This window comes from Poecilia formosa, unplaced genomic scaffold (genome assembly GCF_000485575.1).
Source record: "Poecilia formosa unplaced genomic scaffold, Poecilia_formosa-5.1.2 Scaffold338, whole genome shotgun sequence".
NCBI classification, from domain to species: Eukaryota; Metazoa; Chordata; class Actinopteri; order Cyprinodontiformes; family Poeciliidae; genus Poecilia; species Poecilia formosa.
In genome coordinates this window covers 582,689-608,590 of record NW_006800277.1, presented here as the reverse complement: position 1 = coordinate 608,590, position 25,902 = coordinate 582,689, and the positions used below count along the sequence as shown (strand labels likewise).

General features: G+C 39.7%; 1 protein-coding gene and 1 long non-coding RNA gene across 12 annotated transcripts in view; both read right to left on the bottom strand.

The window, feature by feature from the left end:
* Window positions 1–2,899: 2,899 nt before the first annotated feature.
* On the bottom strand, window positions 2,900–6,244 carry LOC107833165 (uncharacterized). The gene is made up of 2 exons (XR_001658879.1): window positions 5,458–6,244; window positions 2,900–3,978 (listed from the first exon to the last, which is right to left on the bottom strand). It is a non-coding gene; the product is annotated as an uncharacterized LOC107833165 (long non-coding RNA).
* A 9,902-nt stretch (window positions 6,245–16,146) lies between these two features.
* mast3a (microtubule associated serine/threonine kinase 3a) overlaps window positions 16,147–25,902 on the bottom strand; it is a 59,299-nt gene continuing 49,543 nt past the window's right edge. For 8 of the 11 annotated variants that reach the window (XM_007573810.2, XM_007573808.2, XM_016661649.1 and 5 more), the window contains 7 exons: window positions 23,380–23,501; window positions 23,116–23,304; window positions 22,262–22,485; window positions 20,833–20,955; window positions 19,664–19,800; window positions 19,398–19,582; window positions 16,147–18,604 (listed from right to left, as the gene is read on the bottom strand). In XM_007573810.2, coding sequence (XP_007573872.1) covers window positions 17,769–18,604; window positions 19,398–19,582; window positions 19,664–19,800; window positions 20,833–20,955; window positions 22,262–22,485; window positions 23,116–23,304; window positions 23,380–23,501 — 1,816 coding nt within the window. In that variant the 3' untranslated portion in view covers window positions 16,147–17,768. The remainder of the gene's footprint in view (window positions 18,605–19,397; window positions 19,583–19,663; window positions 19,801–20,832; window positions 20,956–22,261; window positions 22,486–23,115; window positions 23,305–23,379; window positions 23,502–25,902) is intronic. The other 3 variants (XM_016661653.1, XM_007573813.2, XM_007573817.2) reach the window with 1 other exon arrangement.

Here is a 25,902-nt window from a genome sequence, read left to right as displayed (position 1 = left end):
CAACTTTGTATTAAAAGTGTCATAATTTACCGAATGACGCTTTATGACAACAGTCATAAATATTCATGAAGACTTATTCATGTGCATGACAGGTGTTATGTCATATTTATGATGGTGTCATGACAGTCTTATTCACCCCCCTTCAGATAAAGTGTTACCAATCTACTTAACCCTTGTGCATGCGAGGACTGAGGCAAACATAGAGGACTGTGGCAAATGATACAAGTTTTACGTGTGTGGGGTCTGTTGGACCCCATTTCTAAACACAAGGGTTAAGTAAAGTACAGATACACGAAAATTGTACTTAAGTACAGTAACGAAGTACTTGTATTTTTTGTAACGAAGTACAAGTACTTTGTTACTGTACTTAAGTACAATTTTCGTGTATCTGTACTTTACTTAAGTAGATTTAATAATGGGTACTTTCTACTTTTACTCCACTACATTTTACAGTAAGTATCTGTACTTTCTACTTCACTACATTTCTACAAAACTGTCCCGTTACTCGTTACATCCAAGTCGCGTTGCGCTTTTTGTCCGTTAAATTGTGAAGTTCAGGGTCTTAAGGTGGCGCCGTAAAATCCAAGCAATAACGTGACTTAGTGTCTGTTGTCACCCATCGCCTCCACCTTTACTCGCACACGGAGCTCCAGACATGCGCAGTGGTTTCCTCTGACGTCTGTCTGATCATCAGTAATATAATAGCGCTGCATAAATCATAAGATATGGCGACATGTAAAATAAGCAGCGCTTCGCTTTCACAGACGGTGGGGACTTTGTCCAACTTTTCGCGTCACTTGAAAGGAAAGCTTAAAGAAAGGTAAGCTCCGTGGATGTGATGCTAGCTAAGCTAGCTGTACAGAGAGACATATGTTGCATCCACGATGAAAAAATGTCACTCATGCGCTGAACTATTGTGTGGAGTTGTTGACTGAGGTGTCGCAAATATGGGACAACGTTGTGACCAAAGTTTGCATTGATATGACATTCAGGAACGATCCGATTCTTCTGGACGGATCTTTACTGATTAAATTTATTTCAGCTCTAAGTATTTAATATCTAGGTGTTTTATGGGAATGTGGATCTTTCAGATCAATTTGAGAAGCAATTTTGATAGGCAAAACTTAATTTTTTTGTGTCACATAGCGCGGGGTCCTGGTCTTGACTACAACTCTGCTACTGGCTCTTTGGTTGCATGTCCTCCCCCACCCACCTTCTTTACATCCCCTTTCTGTTGGATTTCTTTAAAAGTAAAAGCCACTAGTGGCAAAAAAAAAGTGAAGTTCATGCTACGTTAGGACAGGAGACGAGATGTTTCCATCCCTGAAATTATGATGCATAGAATCACATATCCAAGTCTAAACTATGTTACAGACAGTAAATATAATAAAAACGTGCTTTGTCTGTGGCATTTTTCATTAAAATGGCACATTACTGATGTATTAAAATTAAATACGATCGGTTCACTTAATGATATTGTATTAGGGATTAGGTAATGCATTCAGCAAGTACTTTTACTTTTAATACTTAGGTACTTTTAAAAGCCAGTACTTTTTTACTTTTACTTAAGTACAAAAGTTAATGTTGTAGNCCTGCTCCGCCTCCGGCGTCGCCGCCCACCGGACTGTTTGCGGCAGGTCCTGCCCTGACCGCTTTTCTGTTTGGACTGAGTTTTTGTTTTTTGGACTGTACCCTGTGCTGCCAGTGATTTTTGGATTTTGAGTTGTTCTCCTGGTTCATCATTAAATCTTTATTTTCATCATGACTACCTGGTTTCACCGGCGTCTCCCTCACCACTCACAACCACGTTTCATGACAATGCTGCATAGAGTCACATATCCAAGTCTAAACTATGTTACAGAGAGTAAATATAATAAAAATGTGCTTTATCTGTGGCATTGTTCATTAAAATGGCACATTACTGATGTATTAAAATTAAATACGATTGGTTCACTTAATGATAATGTATTAGGAATTAGGTAATGCATTCAGCAAGTACTTTTACTTTTAATACTTAAGTATTTTTAAAAGCCAGTACTTTTTTACTTTTACTTAAGTACAAAAGTTAATGTAGTTTTACTTTTACTTGAGTACATTTTTGTCTGTGTATTTGTACTTTTACTTAAGTACATTTTTTGAGTACTTTCTCCACCACTGAATGCATGGCAGGAACCTACTGTTCCCAATAAGCAGTCTCTTTATTTATTTATTTATTTATTTATTTATTTATTTATTTATTGGGGCCTGCCCATAGCAATGCATAGAGAGAGCAGCTGCCTAAAGATCGGGAGATGAGCTGGAGGCATTAGATTCAACGATTAAGACACATTAAGTCAACGAAGTATTAACCAAAGGTTGTGAATATTTACATAAATGTGATTTCTTGTTTTTCTTTGCTTAACAAATTTGTGAAATACTCAAAACCTTGGAGGTTTTATTTAGCAAGTATCAGTCTTTGTTCAGATATGAGACTCTACTTCAGGGCTGCACCTTTCAAAAGCCTGACCTACCAATTCCAATTCTGGCTGATTTTTTTTTTGTCTGAAATGTCTCTAAATACTGCAAGAAAGTTGCTGAGTTGGCAACAGGGGGATGACTATTGTTAACCTCGAATGTGCAGACATGACCTGGTGGGCCAGCCTGTCAGTCAAACCTCTATCACAGGAAAACAAAAGATGACAGTGGTTGATTTTTAGACCTTTGATGAGGTAGATAAGATCAGTGGATAAGATCAGCTTCACATGTAAATATCGGCTGATCACCAATCTCCCAAAATGAAGGAAATCGATACTAATAAATTGGCTGGCCGATAAATCGGTGCACCCCTACTCCATGATTTCCTCAAACTAGCCCAAGCTAACTGGCCCTGGAAACCAACCATTCTGTAAACAATAAATTAATAATTTGTTGTTTATTATTTAGTTTTAGTGAGATACACTGATATAGTAGTTTATAAACTACTATATCAGTAGTTTATATCAGTGGGTGTTACACTGATGGGTGTTCAGTGTAACACCCATCAAAACAGAAACATCGGTATGTTGGCTGATAAACAAACCTGTTGGACTTACGGTATGCTGACAGGGCATGCCAAACCAACAGAACACCAGCATCAAGCAGGGATGGACTAAAATCTAACATCTAAAATAACGTGAAAGATCTTACTGTGAGATGGTTCTGGTATGGGAGCAGCTGGGAGAGGTCGCTGGGACCTTGGTTGACTTGATGGATGGGCCATTTTGATGGGACCAACAAATTCGACGAAGGTCCCTGGGAAGTCACCTCTCTGCTTGGTGCGTTCGTTGTATCCTAGGAGCCAGCCTAGACGCTCCGGGTACTCCTCAAAGCCATCCTCGTAGCTCTGCACTGACATCAGAGAGGCCTTGCTGATGGTCAGGAGGTCCCCTGGCTGCAGGTCCAAGTCCTCTTCTTGGTCCTTGGTAAATGTGTAGAGCACACGGTACTGGAAACCATCTGTCGCCATTTTGTTGAGCAGAGGAGTTCCTTTTTTCGTCGATAATGGAATCCTGCTCAGAAACTGAAGCTGCTGCTGCTGAGTCACCAAAGGGAGGTGTTGGTGCTGTGATTTCTAGGCTGGGGGAGCTGAAGGAAGGAGGAAAAGTCACCCAAAGCTTAGAAGCATTTTTACTAGTTTATAAGGTAGCTGCTGTAATGACTGTGGTGGCAGCGGCTTCAGAGCTGACCAATGTTGTGGACTGCTGTACTTTCCTCAGCTTGATACCGCGGTTCAGCCAAATGATGGAGCAGAGGGAGAGCATCGGCAACATATTCCTTTAAGTGGCAAAAAACGTGAGACTGGTCCTACTTTTGTGTTCTGATGAAAGATTACGAAAAGCCAACAGCCCGGTGTCGGTGGATCTCCACACTCTAAAAAGACAGATTGGAGGAAAAATGTTTGGAGTAGAGAGCTTTTTAATCCTTTAAGTTTGCTGAAATTCAGGAGAAGGAATAACTGACCTGCATAACAGAAACAAGAAACAAAGAATTAAAAAAAAATAAGTTAAACAAGTGATACCAATTTGAAAATAATAAAAAAAGATGTTACGAAACCATCACAGTTACAGCTAAAAAGATGACGCTGTTCGATAAATACCCAAAGAAAGGAGGCACAGACCTACGTGAAATGAAGCTAAAGCGATGCATGAAAATGGCGAACTGCGACAGCTCCATGCATCTGTGCAGTCTACACTTAGGAAGGAGAGATCAGATGATGATGTTGCGTCATAGCCAACAGCAGACTGTGACCTGGACTAGAGCCTTAGCTAAATTCATTCCCTCCGCAGAACACCTTCCACAGGAACAACAAGTTTCACTATGAAATAACCGTTCTTTCAAAACACACACCAAAAAGGCTGATGAACAGAAGTGGAAGGAAGGATTTTGCAGTATGAGCATGCAACCAAAGACAAGAACCACAAATCAGCCAGAATGTTCCTAAAAAGGCAGGATGCTTTGCCACAGTTGTTCGTAGGACAGAAAAGCAGTAATTGTGTTGATTCAGAACTATTTTGATTTGCTTTAGTCAAAACACTTCAGTTACTCCATCACATTTATTCTTTGCAAGATAAAGCTAGTTAAAAACAAGTAGTCATTAATGTGTAAAGATTTATATATGTAAATGCAGCAAATACATCATCAGGGATTATGTGTAATTGAAAACCACAATATACATAACTGCAAAGCCTAATGAAATGCACACAGCATATATAGTTTGTGCCGAGCATCTAAAAGAAAACAGCTTAAAAAGGTTGTTTATAGTCATATATAAGAAGACTCTTCTAACTCATTCTGCCTAATAAATAAAAGGTAATTATTTTTAAATTATCAGTCTAAAAATCACAGACTGAAAACAATTTTATAGAATCCCTTATGGACTAATCAGAAGTCTATTTAGCAATCTAAGAATGAGACTAAATACAAACTACTGCTGCATTACATTTCAAAATAGAAATTATGAGACTACCATTTCCAGATTAAGTACGACATCTATAGTTTGTGGACCTGGCAAGGACTATGGTCCTATTAAAGTCTAAACGGAATGAAATAATGTCTGAGGAGCAGGAACAAGTAGGAATAAAAAGTGTGGCAGAATAGTGACTGCGATCATCCGGTTGTTTTGGTTTATTTGCTAAAACAAAATGTGGGGTCTTTTCCAAAATGGCTAAATCCGACAACCCGAAGGCCTGGTCTGCGAGGCCTGGTGTACGCCATCGTTTCAGAAATCTCCACGAATGGACAACATTTGCAGTGATGGTGCACAAAATAATCAGCTAAACGTCCAGTCTGCATGCATGAATCCAAAAGTGCATGCTTCTAAACCTTAGTCTAGCCTTTCTCTCTCCCCCATGGCATTCCAAATGCGCACACACGTTTACTGAAAACGCCTTGTGAAAAAGAACAAATAAATACCCAGATGCAGGATCGTGCAAAACTCACCCCACTTTTTGCTCAGAGAGAAGCTGGACAGGCTCAGCAAGACTCTCAGTCCCACATTCTCCAGATCGACAAGCAAGAAGTGCCAGGCTAGACACGTGGCACTGGCATACCCAACCACAGCCCGTAATCCTCACACCACCATCACCCCCCCCACCACCCACCCAGAGCCAAAACTCCTCTGCCTCATCTCTCCACCTGCTCCTCACCCCCCTAACCTGAGCCCATAAAACATGCAAAAAGTCCAGCCTTCTACTGTCCCCCCTCCCTTCGCTGTCATCTTGAGAAAAAGTCCTGTTGTTTTTCCAGTTGACATGTTTTATTTGTTTACGGTCAAATGAAATGCAGCACAAAGAAGGCAAAAAAAGAAAAAAATCAAAGATTTTAAAAAAGCTGAGCACAATGTAATAGTAAGTTCCAGAGTAAAACAAGTCCTGCGAGGTTGAAAAGTCTGTTATGGTCCAAGTGTCTTAGTTCTGCATTACAGGTCAGCACAGCAGCTGGTCAGCTCGGCGTCCGTAGATCCATTCCCTTTTAGACACCTTCAGTCTGGGTAGAGAGCAGCAGAAAGCAGGAAACGGCAGAGTGGGAGACGAACAGAGCACTTTCCTACCAGCACAGTCCACGCAGCAGAGGGAGACCACAGGAAAATAAATAATGAATAGGCAGCAAGAAACTCACTGTTGCTAGAGAGAGTGAAAGCCAGTCCTGCACTCTGATTGGTCAATGGTCTGGCCATGTGCTCCATAGTCACCAAAGAAGCCGGGCAAATCAAGAAAACGTTCTAATATTAGAAAATGTTTCTAGGCAGTGATCAAACATCCAACCAAAACAACTCCAGTTTTTTCCCCCAAACTGAGCTTATTCAAATCTTTCACACCTAGGTGACAGATCATGATTTCATGGAATGGTAATTTTAAATAAATTCAACTATCCAAGGCTTGGGATGTGAAACATAACATGGAAAGACTCACGCCTGCATGTGATTTGAGAAATCCTCATGAGTCATGCTGTAATCGTGCAGTAGGGGCAAATAGACTACATCTGCAGTAACAGTAAAGTGAAAAATGCTGCACATATAATCAAGATCAAATTTAAGAATAATATAAATAAAGCTTTTCAGATAAACATTTGTTTGATTCACTCTTATAATTTTATAAACTCCAAGCTTGAATCTTTTTAAATGTGCTGTTATGAATAGCAAATGGATTGTGTGCTTCATTGAAGGGATCAACTGTTTTATATACCAATATTCTTGAGATTTAACTATTCTCTTTCACTGGATGATTTTTTCTGTTATATGGTATCCTCTGAGCATAGAAATCAAGGCGGGAGGCGCTAATTACAAAGCTACAAAAGCTAAACCAACCTGATGAAGGAAATATGTGCAGAATCAAACATGTTTCCAGTCTGAGCCACAGACTGGTACGTTCATTTGTTCATAATTTAGGTTAGTATGAGACGTGAAGCTGACAGCACAGTTAACTGGATAAATACCAGTGGTCTTTCTGTGTGGAGTTTGCATGTTTCACCCAGGCATTTGTGGGTTCTGTTTCAGGTTCTCCTCAGTTTCTCCAGGTTAACAGGAGCACCCCCCACTGACTTCTGGAGATAGGCACCACGCCCCGAGTTGGTTCATCTACCTGCAACAATAACCAGGTAGAGACAATGGACGGATATTAAATAAAAAAAGCATTTCGTAGGAGTGAGGTTGGCTGCTACAGAACTGGCTGGAGATTCAGTTTTGATTCTTTTTACTTAAAGGACAAGCTGGTGTAGCCACAGAGCATACATTGATTTTTTTTCTTCTTTTTTTACAAATCCAGTATACCATTCAGATGTATATGAATGGACCATAAAGCGAAGCTGTTGGGATATCTCTTCTGTTCAGAAGAGCTTTACAAGACAGTACCAGTCTACTGTCACATCTCAGATGCTGTGCGGTGTTTAGGACAAGCAGAATGCCCAGGCAGTTGCATGTGGACTTAAGCTGATTTTTTTTTTTCAGTATCATTGAAATAGTGCTGAGAACTTGATGTCATTTAATTATTTATTTGTACAAACTACTGGTACCAGCACTCTGCACACAATCACTGGATTATCAAAAGGATTTATAACATTAATTTAAGTTTTAAGTTGTTGCAGTTTTGCTTACTGTTTAAAGTCCTAAAAAAATTTCCAACTTCAGTTTATTAACTAAATTTGTAACATTTAATCTCTAAGGAGAACATATGTAAATGATTCACTGGGATGTGCATTTCTAGACTGAACTGAGTAACATTTAAAACGGTGTTTACATTGATTTCTTGTCAGCTTCTTCAGTTTTTTTTTTATTTTCAAAAAAGGTATATAACCTAAAACTTTTTGTGCAAAATTTGCATCAATATTGCTTATATTTTAGCTTATCAGAAGATATGAAAAGTGAATACATTTTTACATTCACAGTACCCAAGGTGAAAGTTTGTCATACCTCCTTGTCTTTTTCTGATAGCAATTTTTCTGGTGCCTCCGCCATTTTTCTTTACAATGTCACAAACCTCTCAGTCTCTCTCCTCCTCTGTCAGCTCTGTACACCAGTGTGCCTGTGTAGTCTGCTTCTTTTACACAGCTAACTTCTTGATCAGTTTGAGCACTGCTGCCAACTAGTGACTGGAGGCTTGTTTGTCGTTCAGGCATATTGTACCCTCCCACCCCCACCCAACCAACACCTCAGTGCACCCCACTGAATCCCAGTATTGCAGAACTGCTCTAGTAGGAACAAATTGTGATCTGTTGTCTGTTTTGAGATAATATAAAAAGAGCAGAAGAATATCAAGAACAGGTGCTCTTATTTTAAAACCTCAGATATTAACACACTTAAGTCCTCATTAAACATCTACATCAGTGACATGCAGTTAGAGGAGACTCACCTGTCACCATGAATGACAAGTAAAATAGGTATCGTATTTTCTGGACTATAAAATTGCACTTTTTTCTTAGTTTTCCTGTTTTTAAATCTTGACATCTTAGAATTTATGATTGGCCACAAATGTGAAGAGACAATGTTCAGGGTGAGGCAAAAAGTACCATACCAGTGCTGTGGAGAGCATGCACATTGAAAAGACAGAAAACAATCAGGAAAAATATAAAAAATAAATACATTTGAAATAGAACCCAACCAGGAGGACTGGTCTCTATGGCAATCATCTCCATTGAAACAGTCAGAAGTTTAAAAAGAAGGCAAGCATGGAGGATTTTATGATGTCCATGGAGGATAGGCGGATGGAGTTTGTATGCAAACAAAGGTGAGAGTTTGCATTAATTTCAGTTTATAAAAGAGAGCCAAAGAATCTAATATTATGACCTAATATTAAATATTTTGTGTTCTATCATTTTGCTGAATAGTATGGAATTGATTAAAGCATAATAAGCTACCAAAGCAACTAAGCATTTCAGTTAAGGTCAAAATATTTTGACTTTAACATGGCCTTATATATTTGTATATCCAACTGGAGAGAAGACAGTGCCTTACCAGCCATGATGAACCTCACCAGTCTACAACATATTACTGATGTAGGCATCACAACATACAAGACAGCATCTAATTAACACAAAGTGATCTAACTTAAAAACAGTCATTAGACTTTATGAGCAAACTATTAGGCAGCTACTTTGTTATCCTTATGCCTTGCCGATGGATACATGTTGGCCTCAGTCTAAAATATCCATATGGATCTGAAAAACCTGCTGCACCACAGGCCTGAAGAACAGGTGAAACAGCACCAGACGTGACTATTCATTGTTCCTGCCAGAAATGTTGACATGACCGTTCCTGAGATTTCAGTTACGGTACTGTTTTTCAAAAAGACAAATTAAAAATTAAAACTTGAATCTTTAAACAAAGTCACTGTTTTTTGTAGAGGACACAGAGACACCGTTTAAGTTTATTTAGGTTTAAATGTTATAATCAACTCATATAACTAGGCTCTTTCACTTAAATGTGTTCATGGCAATGAAAAGAAATGCCTACCTTAACACCATTTACAAGTATCAGTTAAACCAATCAGCTAACGTAGGGCTCTATGGAATCTGTTTTATTTTCCAAATTACGTTGCTTCCCCAAAAAACATAATTTTTTGGGGGGGAGAAAATTTGTTTTTGTTTTCCCCGTGGAAACGCCTCAGCCTAGCACAACCCCGCTCCCAGTCTGAGCTGCTTTCAGTTGGATTACTCTGGCTAATGTCACCGAGACACAACTGCAAAAACAAACAGAGCCTGATGGGGGCGTCAACTGGATTTGGGAAGGGTCGTAGGTGAGCTGAACAGGAAAACAGGAGACGGATGTCAGGGAGGCACCTTTGGCAGATGAAACATACCTGCTGAGGGATGATGGGAGGAGGGAGGCAATTTTTTTGGGGGGGAAAAATTATCCCACTTTTTGGGATAATTTATAATATTATCCCAAAAAGTGTGTAATTATGGAGTAAATAAAAAAACAATCCAATAAATCAATAGCCTGAGTTCCACATTTTTCTGTTTAGGTTCTACAGAAATGTGGTTCAATAGAGCAGATATTAAACCTTTTTACAGTCAATTAATGCACTGTATGTTCAAAACAGTAGTCGTTATTATATATACTGTTCCTGAGTCAAGAAAATAGATGCCATAAAAAATATTTTTTGCAACATGTCCAGGCTGCTAGAGAGCAAAAAGGGTGAATAGAGTACAGCAAATGTGATTTATTTCATCTTTAACTTTTAAAATCTGGAGGTGTTAAACTTGCTGGGTTATGAAACACAGCACACCTCAGAGGTAAGGATCTAAATTCTATCAGGAATACACATAAAACTGCTGCTAATCATGTTGGCTGCTAATCTGAAATGGTAAAAATGACTAATTTCACTAATAGATGGCTCCTCAGTGCTCATGTCCGGAAATAGAAAACATCAACAACAATAAAACATATTTTAATGCCATTTGTTTATTGTTTTTCTTATAGTTCTTTAAGAAAAAAAAACAGAATAGGCCAAAATTGGTATTGGAAGGTCAAAAACTTTATAAAACTGTAGATTGGCAGTCTGCCACAAATCTTGATCAGTGCAACTTTTAAATAATCTTCAGTGTCCCATTTATACATAGAAAAAAATATTGAAGCAAAAAATGTCACTGCCAAAAGAGCTAATAAATTTACACTAGTTTTATAAATGAAGTACTACAAGTTAAATTTTCTGTTATTTATACATTAAGATAAAACTTAGTTTTGTCTCAGCTCATGTTTTACAGAGAACAGTGAGCAGTGTGAAAGAGGACGGACTTTTTGGGTGCATTCTGGCTGACTCGGTAATTAAGCCACATATAAATGGTTTTATATACAGCTTAGTTGTTTTATGCAAAACAATAGCACGATTTAGAGTCACTGTTACTGCTAGACGGAAACCATATCCAAAAAAACAATCATCTTCTCTACTACGCAAGGCCTACATCATGTTCTCGCATGAAGTATGTGCACGCATCTTAGTATAAAACACACGCACGCTACAGGCTGATTAAATGTAATTTTACCGTCGCAACAAAGAGCAAAAAGCTGAAAAAAAAAGTATTATGAGGAAAATACGAACAACAAACACCAAACGGACAACTTAGCAACTAGTTACACTTAATGATTTATTTGGTTATTAGAGCCATGCTTATATAAATACACAAACTCAACAAGCTAAACATTTAATTTTAAATGTATTTAAAGTACTTTATTTAGCTATTGACTGTAAATCAACATTCTGTACACGTCATTGTCGAGAAGCGCTAGCACAGAGGAACGTGCGAATAGACCAAATTATACTTTTTCCAGCAAAAATTTCAGAGCAACAGAAAAAAAAACACAGGGGAAAAATGTGGAAAAATAAACTTTAGCATTGACAAACAACGAAAGCATGGCTCTGCGTCCACACGGCACAGTAACAGAATTGAACTTCCACCATTTTCCAGTACATTGGCAACTGCCTTCCCTGCTGTACTGAAAATGTGCATTAAGAAAAACTGAGAAAAACTCACCCGCGGACTCAAAAAACCATGTTTTTTTTTAGTCTTCTCGCTTTTTCTGCAGTGGGGCTTTAACAGTCTCGAAGCGACCGAGGAGAAGTCTGCTGTGTCCCGACTGCAAACGGTTGTGTTCTTGGTGTGTCAGAATCTCCTGGCAACAACTCTGATTTAACTTTTAACTGCACCGTACTTCTCCGGTTCATAACTCCCTGGCCCTACGCTCAGCCATTTTCCAGCTCAGCACGGCGCAGGGAAGGAGAGTGCGTGGGAACTACTGAGCTGTGAACGAAAACGAACGAAACCACGCGGAAAAGACCGAACGATTTCAGAGAGCTCCATCTTCTAAGCTGGAAACCTGAAACTACCAATCAATCTCCATCTGTATTTGCCTGCACTTTATTTAACGTCACTGTAAACTACCTCGTACTACAAAGAACTATTGTTTGTAGTTCTTTGTAGTACGAACAATAACAACCTTTTTGATAAACTGTGGTCTATTTCTCGCTTTTCTTAATGTTCCATTTCTACTCCTGTCTACATAAGAAAAACAGATTTTTTTAGTGCGAGTATTCAATTATAACTATTAAAATTATTAAAATTAAAATCAAACATGTTAGTTAATATGTTTGATCATAAATAAGTGCTTTCGTTTCTGGCCCCAAATCATAGCTATGCATTTTCAGTAAGATGATTCTTTGCCAAAACATGAGCCATATGCAACTTCATAAACTCTAATAATAATAAAGCCACCATAGCTTTGACAAGGTAATTGTCCCTTATGTTTTCCTGTAACTGGATAGAATATTCCTTATCTGGGGTCTATGTTTGCAATGAACCTAAAGCAGAAAGATCTTAACAGGTTTTAGTTGGGTATGCATTACTTGCAAGCATTGCAACACTCTCTAGTATGATGCTTTTCCTAATATCACACTTTTCCCAAACGCACATGTGACAATTATCAAGAACACCGGAGCTCCTCAAGGGTGCGTTCAAAGCCCCTGCCTTTTACCCTGTAAAATGCCACGTCCAGGGCCACCCACAGCTCGATCATGTCTGGCAACACCACAGCACTAAAGCCCCAGTCTCTAACACTGATGAGTCAAGATGCAGGAACTAACTAGATTACCTTTACAGAGCAGTGACATGATTGCAAATGTTGATTCAGTCAACAGTTGTTCTCATTTGTTGTGAAGTGTCCAACAGAGAACAGTAAGTCTGAGATCTTTAATGTTTTAAGAAGGAACATCCAGGGGTGAAAGTAGGCGGGTGCGGTCGGGTACTGCGTACCCCTAAAAGATTTAGCGGGGGTACGCAGTACCTGCAAGGGAGGGGTGCGGCTGACTGCTGTAAAAATAAATAAATAAATAAATAAATAAATAAATAAATAAATAAATAAATGGGTGCATGTGCAGCCACAATCAGCCGAGACTGATTAGTTTTTCCAAGAACAATTTAAAACACGACTTAATCAGTTAATAAATAGCTTCCGCCCCCCCATTTCATATTGTTTCTGAGCTGTTCGTGCTTTACTAGAGCAGGGTGCAAAACGTCAATCTCGACGGTAGGTGACAAACTGAACGCCGCCAGGACGCTGAGACCAGCACGTCCTCCTCTGACTCCTTATCAAAACTTTCGTAACTTTATTAAAGAACAAAAAATAAAAAAATAAATAAAAATGAACAAGGTGTTCATATTAATGACCCAACAAAAATAATAATCTCAGTAATTATTGTTTTTACAAGGTGTTGCGCATATATGTGCGTTTCAGTTCCATTACCAAAATAACTAGCAGAGCAGGAGTTTAAAATTAACTAATCAACCACCACTGTGTTCAGGGGGAGCACTTATTAATAATCGCAAAAATAAATATCAAGCCTGAAAACCTAATAGCGTACCGAACGGAATGTTATGGTTTGTGCAGGCTGTTGCCACTTAAATGACAATGTTAAATGTTGTGCTTAAATGACAAAGAGAGACGGAGAATAAAAAGGTGAGAGTGGTTTTGAGTTGATCACCTGTTAGGGTTGTTTTACCTTTGCTTACCTTTGCTGTGGCGCATCACAGCTGCTGTAGTGTCTGAACGTTCAATAAACGACATACTTGGACTAATTATCTCGTTCTTTGTGAGTATACGTCATTCACAACAAACATCAAACACGGTAAATATGTTTCATTAAGTATTTAACAAACAAATGGCTTCTACCGCGATAATTATGTGACATTAAATCAATTGTCTAATATTTAAAAAAATAGTTTGGGCATTCCGCTGGAGATAGGTACCAGGACCCTTCCCGACCCCACTAGGTACAAGGGTGTATAGAAAATGGATGGATGGATAGTTTGGGCATCTCGGTTTGAGCTCAGAGTCTGAGAGGTTTTTCCTTTATCAAACTATTTTTTTTTTTGCCTCTTATTTAGTGGAAATATTGATGAGATTTTCTCCAAAATGATAACCTTTTTCAATCTTTATAGCACCACTGTTGAAAATGAGGCTCTAACATTCACAAATGACATTGAAATAAAATCAAGTCCAACATCTGGTTTGAGGTGATTCCTCTGGAACCTGTTGGAGAAAAAATATCCCAACTTCAGAAAATGAGCTTTAACCTAACAGAGCTCCGTGGTTCCTCCTGTCAGTATGAGAGTCAGGGTGAGGAGGCGCCATGTTGGGAAGACGAAGTGGAAGCTGCAGGATCTTCAGAACAAACAGGTCATGATGCTAGGCTATTGATTATCCCTCTGTCTGGACATAGGATCAATTTAACCAGTTTAAAAGCTAAAATGAATGGTTAGTATATGCCAGACATGGAAAACTAGGATGCACTCCATGCCATGATGTTCAGAATTTAGGTCTCATGGCATCTCAACGTGTCAACATTGCAGCCAGTGGACTGAGGGAAATACAGCTCCATTCTGTAGCAATGCAAGAGCTACCCAGCTTTTATCACTTCACAAAAAATTTCATCAGCACAGAAACTCCATAGCACAGAAAGAAGCCGCTCCCCGGCTATATATGTACTATGACATACACTTTGTCATAGTACCCCCAAGAATTTAAAACTACTTTCACCCCTGGGAACATCATGTCTGTAACAGCAGCCATAATACTTGTGGTTTTGAAGTTTTCTATGTTGAAGCAAGAATTTGAGTTGTAGCTATTAACAGTGCATTAAAAACAGTAAAATCAAACCTGCAACACTAAAAGGGATTTTTTTAAGACATAAGCAATTAATAAAAAACTGAATAAAACAAATATGTTTAATAATGGTTCAATTACAACCACTTTAAAATTAAATTAAAAGGCATTCTGGCATATATTTTTTCACCAGAATAAAACTATGAAGGAAAATGTCTAGTGAACACATATGGCCGAAAATCATTCCCTAGCTAATTTCATTCAATCAAGAGATTTTACAAGATCAAAGTAGTGTCAATTAAAAAGTAATTTATGGTTATACTTTTAATGGGAAGCCAAAAAAAAAAAAGCATACCGTTTACCAAATGAATCTTTGGTAATTAGCTCAAAGTCTCTTAAAGTTGGAACTCCTCTTTGCAATTACCCTAATCATTAGGTGATCCTTACTCTAATTGCACAGATTCTATTATGAATTCATGTCTGATCTCTCTCACAGATCCACTCCAAAACAGTAATATTACTGTATGTCTGAATAAACATGTTCTAAGATTGGTTTAATTTTAAAATCTGTCAGGTGTATGAATAATTGTGGGCTTATTGTATTCTAACATTTTAAAGATAAGTTAGTTGTCTCATATTTCAGGGTCTTCACACTCTCTCTCTATGCCACGCTGCATTGATGCAGTAATTCATGCAAAAGGAGCCCCAAGTGTTCAGTGCATAGAATTTTACTGACACTTGTATATTTTTCTTTAATCTAATGTAATATTTCAATTCACTGAATTTGGGCGTTTTATTATCTGTCAGTCGTTATCAGCACATTACAAGAAACAGGCTAAGCATATTTCACTGTGTGTGTAATAAGGTGTATGAGTTTCACTCTCTGAAATAAGTAATGCAAACTATTGATGTATTCAGTCAAACTAGTCATTTAGCTACATGCTCACTAATCCTCAGTATTCAGCTCCATATTTGAGGTAAAAGAAAAAAAGTTTAAATTCAGATGTTTTTCCAGATTCTTTATGTTGCCTCTAAATACAACTTCTACATGTATATATCTGTTGCTGTGGTTTCCCTGTTTTGTTTTCTTTTCGCGGGTCTGGAGATAGATTCTGGGGTGTTGACTTGTGTTCTCTTTATGCTTCTTTCTGTCCTCCACTCCTTTCTCACACAGTTAATTCTGTGTGCCACACTGCCAGACAGGACATGTACATAATAATAAAAAAAGTAGAATTGTTTTTATCCCTTCTGTTGTCACTCCATACTTTACTATTTAGCTTGTGTTCTTGTCAGCAACTGTCGATTCATTAAGAAAAAGAACATTTAATTTTGGAGGTGTGGCAGCTACGAGTTCCTAATTTTGAACTCAACATGGTTTAAATTTTTCAAATAAATATGCTTTAGAAAAGAAAACCCCTGCAGACCTATGTTAACATTCTGGTTATAATGTTTTAAGTGTACACAGCCTAAAGCTGCTTTACCCACAGTTTCATCAAAGCACAGTAATTATCAAGAGGAAGACACGACAAGGCAAAAGATTTGTTTCGGCCAGGGCTTGAGTCCTTTGCATTTAATTTATTTCAAGCACTTTTAATACAAGAATAATTAATATCACACCAGTCTGAAGCAGACAACCATGTGGTACGCTTTTCCCAATTGCCATTAGTTGATTTGGGAGGAACACATTTAATTCACAAAAATTTAAGTAGAAAGTTTTGTGTGAATAAACAGTGTTCCAGAAACAAGGAGACTCCGCTGATCCTAATTCACTAAGTGACAAAAAAATACTTCAAATACAAATGGATGAACATGAATGGATACTGCTGAAGAACTTCCCACCAATTTCTACTCTTAAACTGTGGAAAATTCAAAAGTTTATTTAATCCTGAATCATGTGCAACTTTTCTCCCGAGCTCAGCTTCTTTTACCAATCCAAGTTCAATCTCCCATTACTGTGGGAAAAAAAAGTTTATACAATGACGCAGACAGGACAAATTAAACATTTTCTGAATTTAAAGAAAAGGTGATGAGTGGAGAAAAACAACCAAGTCCCTTGTGTTCACACATACAAAACATTTAAATCTGAAATCAATGTCTCAGAATGGTGACTAACCTTTTCACACATTTAAACATAAAACTGTAGAAAAAAAGATGACAAAAATCTGAATTGAACGGCAGAAGGAGATTGATTTTATCTGACTCCATCTACTCTCAAGGCCACAAAACATCACTAGAACACAGCTACTATAAGGTCCACCATTATACAGTATAAGTCTATAGCATAGGTTATTATTAGCACTGAAACAAGACAGTTCCATAGCAAAATATACAAAAGTTAACCTGTTCCTTCATCCGCCTGTGGAATTCTGAAGACTCATCTACGACTGAACAGAAACCAGGACGACTTAGCAGAAAATGTAAACCGTTTTTCATAAAAACACGCTAAAAATTCAATAAAAGTCAACTAAGCCATGTTTGTTGATGGCGTCAAGGCATGAGAAGCAGGCTGGAAGCACGAACGCGCACACGCGCACACACACACACACACACACAGAGAGAGACAGAGACAGACAAAGTCCCAACTTGTTCTCAGTCAGAGAGCTCCAGCAGGTTCAACTCCAGAGGAAGAGACTTCATCTAGACTATAGTATCACTCCTGATAACCATAGTATCACTCCTGATAACTATGCTAAGGCTACAGCTAGCTTTGGCAACATGGTATGTCGATGTATACACAGTACTCAGGATTAACGGGTCTTGATGTGAGGCAGAAAGCATGTGGTGAAGTTCTATAGTGCAACATGTGAAGAGAAGCAGGTGTTTTCCTGACTGCACTGCCCAGCGACCTGCCGTCTGGCTGAAACATCAAAGGCCTTAAAAAACAGAAACAAGTCTAAAACGCCATAAATAAGTTTCTTCAATGAAAATAAAATATTTACAGACTAAATCAATTACAGGTGCCACAGTGATCTGAGAACTAAGAGAGGAAGTAAACAGTTTAGCAGTCAGTGTCTGTCTGTCTTGTCTGGGGCCAGTGATGGAGGGAGGGAGGGACAGTGGGTAGATGGATGGATTTCTTGTCTTCTGATAGAATATTGTTGACTTTATCACAGTTTAATTGGTTCATGCAAGGCCATGTGATGCGTCGTTTGGGGGAGAACTAAAACCCTTCTTTGCCTTTAGACTTTGCTTTCTGCTGAGCTCCGCCTCCGTCCGCCGTCCCTCTGGACTCCACCGGAGACATGTTGATCCAGGACGCTGTAAATGCTTCTGGCTTCGGGCTCGGTGTCTCCTCCGCCTCTTCCAGGTCAAAGTTCAATTCCTGCACTGCCTCTTGTTTCTTAAACGAATCCCTTCGCTCTGACAGAGCCAACTTCCTCATCACTTCCTTGGGATGGTGGCCACTGACCCGGTGCTGAGGCGAGCTGGCGGTGAGCCACTGGTGGTTCCCGCCCACGCCGGCCAGGTCGTGGGCCTCCCTCTGCCCCCTGAGGCTCAGCCCCTGCCGGCCGTGTTCGCCCACACACACGAAGCTAGTGGTGGTGTCCCCTTCTTCGTCCTCCAGGCCCTCCCCTTCCGATAGCGGCATCTCCATGGTGTGGCGGCGGGTACTATATGCCTTCCTTTCTCCATGGTAACCTCCCTTACCCGTCTTATCTCCCGTCAGCTTCTCTGCAGATTGTACTCTCTTGAGCAAGGGTGAACGTGGCGGTTCTACGCTGCGTGGGCGTACCGAGTGGCGAGCGACCGTGGGTGGGGACAGTGTCTTCCCGTGGAAGCCCTGCATGGACTTGGGATGGCTCTGGAGACAGGATGGAGAGCACTGAGGAGAGGGCGGCTGAGGGGGGGGGATGCAGGCCAGAGGGGAGGGGGGGATGCTGCTGGTGGACTTGCAGCGCCCAGCTTTGGCGTAGCGGCCATGAACATGGAGGGAGCTGGGGCGTGCCTGTGGCACCGGTGAGTTGGGTGAACTGGAACTTGGAGACGAGCTGGAATCTGATGGAAAATGACAGAAATAAAGAACAAGTTCAGATCTAGCAGAAATGTTTCCTCTACAGCAACACACACACACATACACTCTGACTCGGGCTACGTTCACGCAGCAGACCAATCATCCAAGTCAGACTTCTTCACCACAGGCTGAACGGACCAATTTTGATACTTTCACCTCAAATCTGATCTGAACCACTTCCATATGTGGAGCTACATCAGATTTTATGTATCCGATCTGCAGTCTGAACAGTCACATCACGTTCCTTCTGACTTTTACATCGGTGATGTGAGACATGCGTCATAATTCTGCACCAGAAGAAGCAAGATGGTAAATCTGGATGTAAACAATGGCTGAAAATTATAATAATGAAATGATGTAAGGAGTCAGAGTCAGTGAATGCATTACATCCCAATCACCACATCAAACAGAAGTGGGTCAGAAGCTGCAGTCAATGCTCCACTAAAGGCTGTTGCTGTTTGCTGGGTTTTCTGTTTATCAGCTTCCTTCGTCTGGTGACGAACTGCTCACCATGCTGTCGCTCTAAACAACTTTAACATCCATCTGGATGCTATGCGGCAGCCATATTTACTGCCATAAACAGAGTGCTACTGTTAGGTTATTCATCCAAGCATGCAGGTCGCTTTGGGGTCGGAAACCGTTCACACAGAAGTCTGACTACAGTCGCATTTAACTAGTAGTATCATGCAAAAAAAAAAAAGTTGGATTTCAGAAAAAAAAAAAAAAAGGCAAGTGAGCATCCAGAGCTGCCACGTGAAGGCAGCCTAAAGCTCTCACCTCCAGAGTGGTCAGGGCCCGGGGAGCGGCACGGCGTGGAGGGCCCCGGGGACAGGCTCGGTGTGGGGGAGCCGGAGAGGCTGTCGCTGGACGATTGGGGGAAGCCGGAGGAGAAGCTGCGGCTGCTCTGCATCGGGGGCGGAGCTGTGTGCTTCGACAGCTTCTTAAAGATGCGACGCCTAGTACTGGACAAAAACAACAAGTTAAGGTGTGCTAACAGCCTGACTGTTTAGAACATTTCCCAGACAACAAGTGAAGTCGCCCACCTGTCCTGCCCGTCCTTCTTCTTGCTCTTCTTGCTGCGCCTCACCATCTTGGCCCTGTAGCTGGCCTTCCTGGCTGGGCCCACCTTGATGGAGGTGTTCTCCAATGCAGTTGTTTGCAGAGTCACCTTGTTGCCACTCTGTCCAAAAAGAGCATAGCAAACAGAAAGGGGTATGAATTGAGGCCAGCTTTATTAGATGTGTTTGTTATGGGGCTTAAGAGACTGGGAATGAAGGGAACTGGCATCTCTGTATTTTTTCTTGTTTTTCTCACCTGCAATGTCTCCGACTGCAGAGGCAGAGGCAGGTTTACACTGCTCTACATTAAGTATTCATAATCTGTAAATTTGCATTATTACCACAGACTTTAATGCATTTCAAGTGAAAGGAGGAGGAAATATGAACAAAGAAGGGGTAAGAATTGGTATAGGCCAAATTTGGAATCAGCAGTTTAGACTTTTTAAAGTCTAACCTGGTTTTTGGCCGATTGACGATCGGTCAAAAACCTGCAATTGGTACAGCCCTACACAGAAATGTAAAACAGATCAGTAATTTAATGGTGAGCAATGGGAGGAAGTTAAAAGCTTTATCTCAGAGGGCAAATAGAAGATATGGTTAAACAATCACACTACCATTACCTAAATTACACCACAAGGCTTGAATGTTGGCTTAACATGATAGAAAAGTATTAATTAGAATAAGAACTGATATTATTTTGGTGGACGGCAAATGATAAACACTTTACTAGCAGCAAACAATCAGATTTTAATCTGGCAGGATAGAAATTCTGGACCCAAATGTCCAGAAGGGAAGAAAACATTTTACACAGTAAGATGCTGCTTCTGTAAAAAATGAAAGTGCTAAAAAACAACTGTTTCTCACCAAGGACAACATCATCATGAAATGTTATGGCTGCTGGATGTTTAACAAGTAAAATTATAAATTATTTATTAGCACAACTGATTGTTCCCAATCCAATCAGCTGCACACAGTCCTACATCTGTCTATGAACATAAGGTTTAGGGTTTTAAAGCTTAAAATGTGACTTGAACCAGAGCAGAGTTAAGCTAGGCATAACGTTATTCCTAGAACAGAGTTCCAGGTAAACAGGATGCTGCATTATTGCAGGAACAACACCTAAAACACTCCAAAACTTCATGTTGTTCCCATACCTTGAGCAGAAGCTCCACCACCTCAGTGTGGACCAGACCCTGGACTGACTCCCCATTGACGTGGGTGATGAGGTCACCCGCCCTCAGTCCTGCCTCGTGTGCTGGACTGCCATCCTCAACGGACTGAATCCAAACCCAAACACAACAGAAACAATTAGTCTTTCACTTTCTGTTAGGATCCTACACTAAAAAATCTCATGATATGAAACAAACATGAACATAGAGCCTACTTTGCTTGCCTGTTATTGCATCACCGGAGTTTAATTTCCAAACAAAAGGAAAAAACAATGTCACATTGATGTGAAATTTTAACATCTACATAAAATTTTGACCGACTTGCTTCCAGAGCCAGTCAGATGTTTAAATACTGTATGAATGTTCCATTGAAGTTACAGTATGCAACTTAAAAATATGTTTTTCCATATTTGTTGTGCTGACAGTTTGCTATGAGACAGATAAATGAGAAACAACTCACTGATGACGTTTCTCTGACATCATCGGTGGCCATGGTAACTAGTGTTAGCAATTCATGACATTATCTGGTAACAGGGACAACCTGTAGTGTAGTGGGGGGAATGAGCAATGTGCTCAAGAGGGAGATTGACAGCCCTAAGACCCTCCTCCTGACTCTGACTGGTTGTTTCTAGTTGGTACTGGGGCAGTGGGAGCAAGCACAGCTCCATTTTTTCACAGACTATTGTATTTGTCTCACACTGTCACGACAAAGTGACAGTGTCAACAAATGTTCAAAAAAAATTATACATATATATATATATAATTTTAATAAAAGGTTCATACTGCAACTTTAACCATGAGCTTTTAAAGATACATTTCAACAAACCGTTGGATGGAAACAACTTCAGTTAGTTGTTTCCAAAAGCAACACAGCAGATTTAGCTATTTGATCACAGGAATCATGTTGGAGGAGTCTGGTAAAGGCATTCACACACAATGAAACAGTTCCACTGTCAAGCATGGTAGTGGCACCATTATAATATTCTACATCTGATCTTAAATCAGCAATCAGACAGCTGGATGTTCCAACTGAACAATTATCCCCCAAAATTCTAACCGGATTTGACATGGATAAAATATTAATCTTCTGGATCACTGCAGACCTCAGCCCTGCTGAAAATTAGACTGAGGTATCATTAAACGTCTTGCTCAAGAGAGTACAATCTGCACAGAAATTCAAATGAATCAAATCAAAATGGATTCATTTTGATTCAATGTCTATTTGATAAAGTTCACAATAAATTCAACTATAACCCCCCAGTTTTTTTTCTATTGCGCGACTATACTGACGTGTGAAACCTTACAAAATTGGTTCAAATGCATCACTGACAGTGCAAAACATAACTGGTGTTTAAACGCTGATTATGAGTTCATGTAACTTTCAGAGGAGGATTGTCCTGGCTGGACCACCTACCCAGACCATGTGATGGACGGTATAGATGTCGCTGTCCCCCATGTAGACCCTGATGGCTCGCAGGGCAAAGCCAAACCTCCTGCCAGAGCTGTGGATGACCACCGGGGGCCTGAGGCAGCTGATGCTGATGGGCAGGTCCCGACTGGGGGACGAGTCCCGGGAGGACGGGTTGGACGAAAGGGACAGGGATGATTTGGGACTTAGAGGAGGACCAGCCGAGTCATCTGGTTACACAACAACAACAAAAAAACAAACAAAAAAAAAAACAAACTGAAATGATTAAATGATTATGTCACTCTAACAGAGATTGCACCATTATATTATCACTAGCTATCTTTCCATTACAGTATGTGCTAAACCTTATCTATATTCCTTGTCTATATTCAAAAAAACTGAAATTTTTAACCGTATGAATGTTTTAGTAAAGATGCAATTATGGTGTTTTCATTAATTAAGAAGCGTGAATAAGATAGTTCACACGATAAGTCAATAAAAAACACTCCACATTATCATTCCCTTACTACTTCCTGTCGTCATCTTCCTTTCCGCCAGTAGTAACATCCGGCTGTTTATCATGTGACTTGTGTGATACAAAAAAGTTTCCGTTGCAGTTTTGTGAAATACATCTATTTCAATAAGGCTGAAAGACCAGCTCATCCCAGCGAAAAAACTCTTTAGCAAAAACTGTGTTTTTCAAATCTGATGCGTTTCCATTAAGCAAATTTATTGTCAATTTATTGTAATTTGAATTTGCGCAACTATATGGTCAAGGGAATGCAGCAGTTGTTCCACACAATGGTGTCATGTCCTCCCTGCCAGGCAGTAGGCGCAGCATCCCAACATGATGGTCCTACCTGGGGTAATGATGAGGGACAGACCAGAGATGGAAGCAGACTTGGGGACATTTCCAGCGGGGGACCTGGGTTTCTCTGGGGTCTCCAGCTGGTGGGCAATGCGCCGTGACGCCCCTCTACGGAACGATGGCCGCGTCCCCGTGCTGTTGCTCCGCAGACGGATCCGCCTCAGGTTGGAGACAATCCCGTCTAGGAGCCAGTGCAGAGTGTGAGTGCGGGCATTCTAATAATGAGCCAGAGAAGAAAACAGAAAGGTGCTTTTACCTTCCTCCTTAGTGGGGATGGCGAAGCGAGTTGCCACGTCCAGGCTTTGCGTGCTGTTCATGACCAGCGGGCTGCTGCTGCGTTCTGAATGTGACGAGCTGGAGGAAGCACGAGGACGAAGACTGCACACACAATGCGAAGCAGAAATGTTACGGTTTCAGTGACACTGGGAGATATTTGGTAAAAGATTGTTGTTAAACTCATGATAAATAATATGAAATGGAAATAGCAGATGGAATCTAATTTTTGAGAGTGATCCTTTATTTCAAACTGCATTGGGAGGCTTATAACGATGTAAAAGCTAAAGACTAAAACAATGGTAATACTAAATCAAATTAAGTATTTACTAATGTTAAGAAAATAAACTTAAAATGTGCTAGTTTTAAAACTTAACCACATGTACAATATTAGATAAAATTAATAGTGTTTTAAATAAGAAAATTCGCTCCAAACTACATCCATGGTTCAATCAGTGTAATCTCTTATGTAGGATATTTCTATTGAAACATAATACACTAAATTGAATTAAAATAATTTAGTTTGTAGTTCTCTATAATTTAAAACACAGCGAGTCTCTCTGTGGACTGAGCAGGTATTCACAGGGGGTCGTGGCTGTGTGTGTGAGTTTAACCTTTTGACCACCTTGATAAGACAAACAGCTGGTGTAAAACTGAATGCAACATAGAATATCTGTAAAACACAATCTAATTTGTAATCTCTCCTAGTTGTTAACAACATGTCTTGATTGAATTAGCCTAATTATAGTTTTTGGATTAATAACTTATTCTGCCCTATTGACCTTTATGTTACCTGTGGTTACAGCAGATTGCCTGCTAAATCTTTTGATCTGCCCTTAGTCTGTGTGGCAAAGAAACAGGAGATGTTCCAGCTTTTACACTGATCTGTGAAAGGCCATAAAACAACATGAGTTCAAGCCAGTGGAGGAGAAGCTCTGCTTCCACTTTGTTTAGATAAAGGAGACAACTGATGTTTGATCTTGAAAACAAATTGTAGGGAGTTTCTAATTTTTAAGAGGGTCCGAGACAGCTCCTGGTTGGATGAGCAAAGATACGCCTTATTTGAATAAATTAAAGAGAAGAATATGCCTTTACTATAAAAATTTGTGCATGTGAGGAACAAACCATATTTTGCTTTTGCAATTCTCCAATTCTTCTTTGCTTTTTGTTTGTCGTTTCCATCTTTTGACCTTTTCTCTCTCTCAGGTAAATTCATGTATTGTTTGTGCTTTGGGTTTTCTGATGTGCTTTTGTGGTGATAGTATGCATCTGTCTTGAATAAATGCTGATTATTGGGACGCTGTTATCTCTGTGTGATCTCAGTTCTTTGCGCACAGCATTTTTTTTTTTATCCGGGTATATGAGAGGATATAGCGAGACTATAGACTGGAAATGGTGTGAAATCCACCGGCGGCATTAGCGCCCAAACTGACAAGGAATATTTATAATTCATCTTCTCTTAACACTAACAAGGGAAATAAAAACAAATCTAGAGAATTGGCTGAACTGGGTGATGTGCTCCATCTTCCTGGTTTTAGTCAAAACATCAGCAGCTAGAGGATTGATTTTTTTAAGCAGACCTGAGAAGACATTGCTGCAGCAATCAATGCAACTAAAGATAAATGATTTCTCTAGATCTTGCCGAGACATCTCCTCTAATCCTGGAGATGTTCTTCAGGTTATAGAAGGTTGACTTTGTATCTGTTTTTATGTGACTCTGGAGGTTCAGGTCAGAGTTCATCACTACACCCAGGTTTCAGCCTGATCTCTACTTTCCAGCTGTAATAACTGTATGTTGACTCTAGATCATTCCTCTTTTGGTCCAAAAATAATAACTTCAGTTTTTTTTCTGTTCAGCTGGAGAAAGGAATGGCACATCCACACATTTATCTGTTCTAAGCATCTATTCAGTGATTGGATGGCTCAAAGTCACCTGTAGAGTTGTCAATCATCTGTATAGTTATGGCAGGTAATCATATTTCCTGAGTGGGAGCATATAGATACTAAATCTGTTTTAACATCATTTTCAATCATGCAGTCTCTAGGTTCCCTGTCATGGTTTGGATGACATGGTCAGATTTTGAATCTGGTAAATGTCTGGGCATGCTTGCCAAAACGGGATAATCTTGAATTGAGCTGCACCCAGAGAAAAACAACTACTGAACACAACGTCTGCTGCTTCTCAGCACACCTGGACTGAAACAATACCTGCAGCCAACTGAACAAACATCCTGTAGTATTCACTTCTCAACTGGAGTGTACTTCAGTTTTTAATGGCTGAAGTACACAAGTCTGAAGGGATCTTTTTGTTTTTTTCCAAACTAATTATTTTTAGAGGTTAAATAATTTTTTTAATTTAAGTTTCCTCTAAAGTTTTCTAAATTGATCAGACATGTCACATACAGCTTGTGAGATCATTTTATTGATTTATGAATGACCCACCAGTATAGTCCTTATGTTGCAATTTTTTTTTATCTGGCAGCCATAGTTAAGGAGAAGTTTGCTT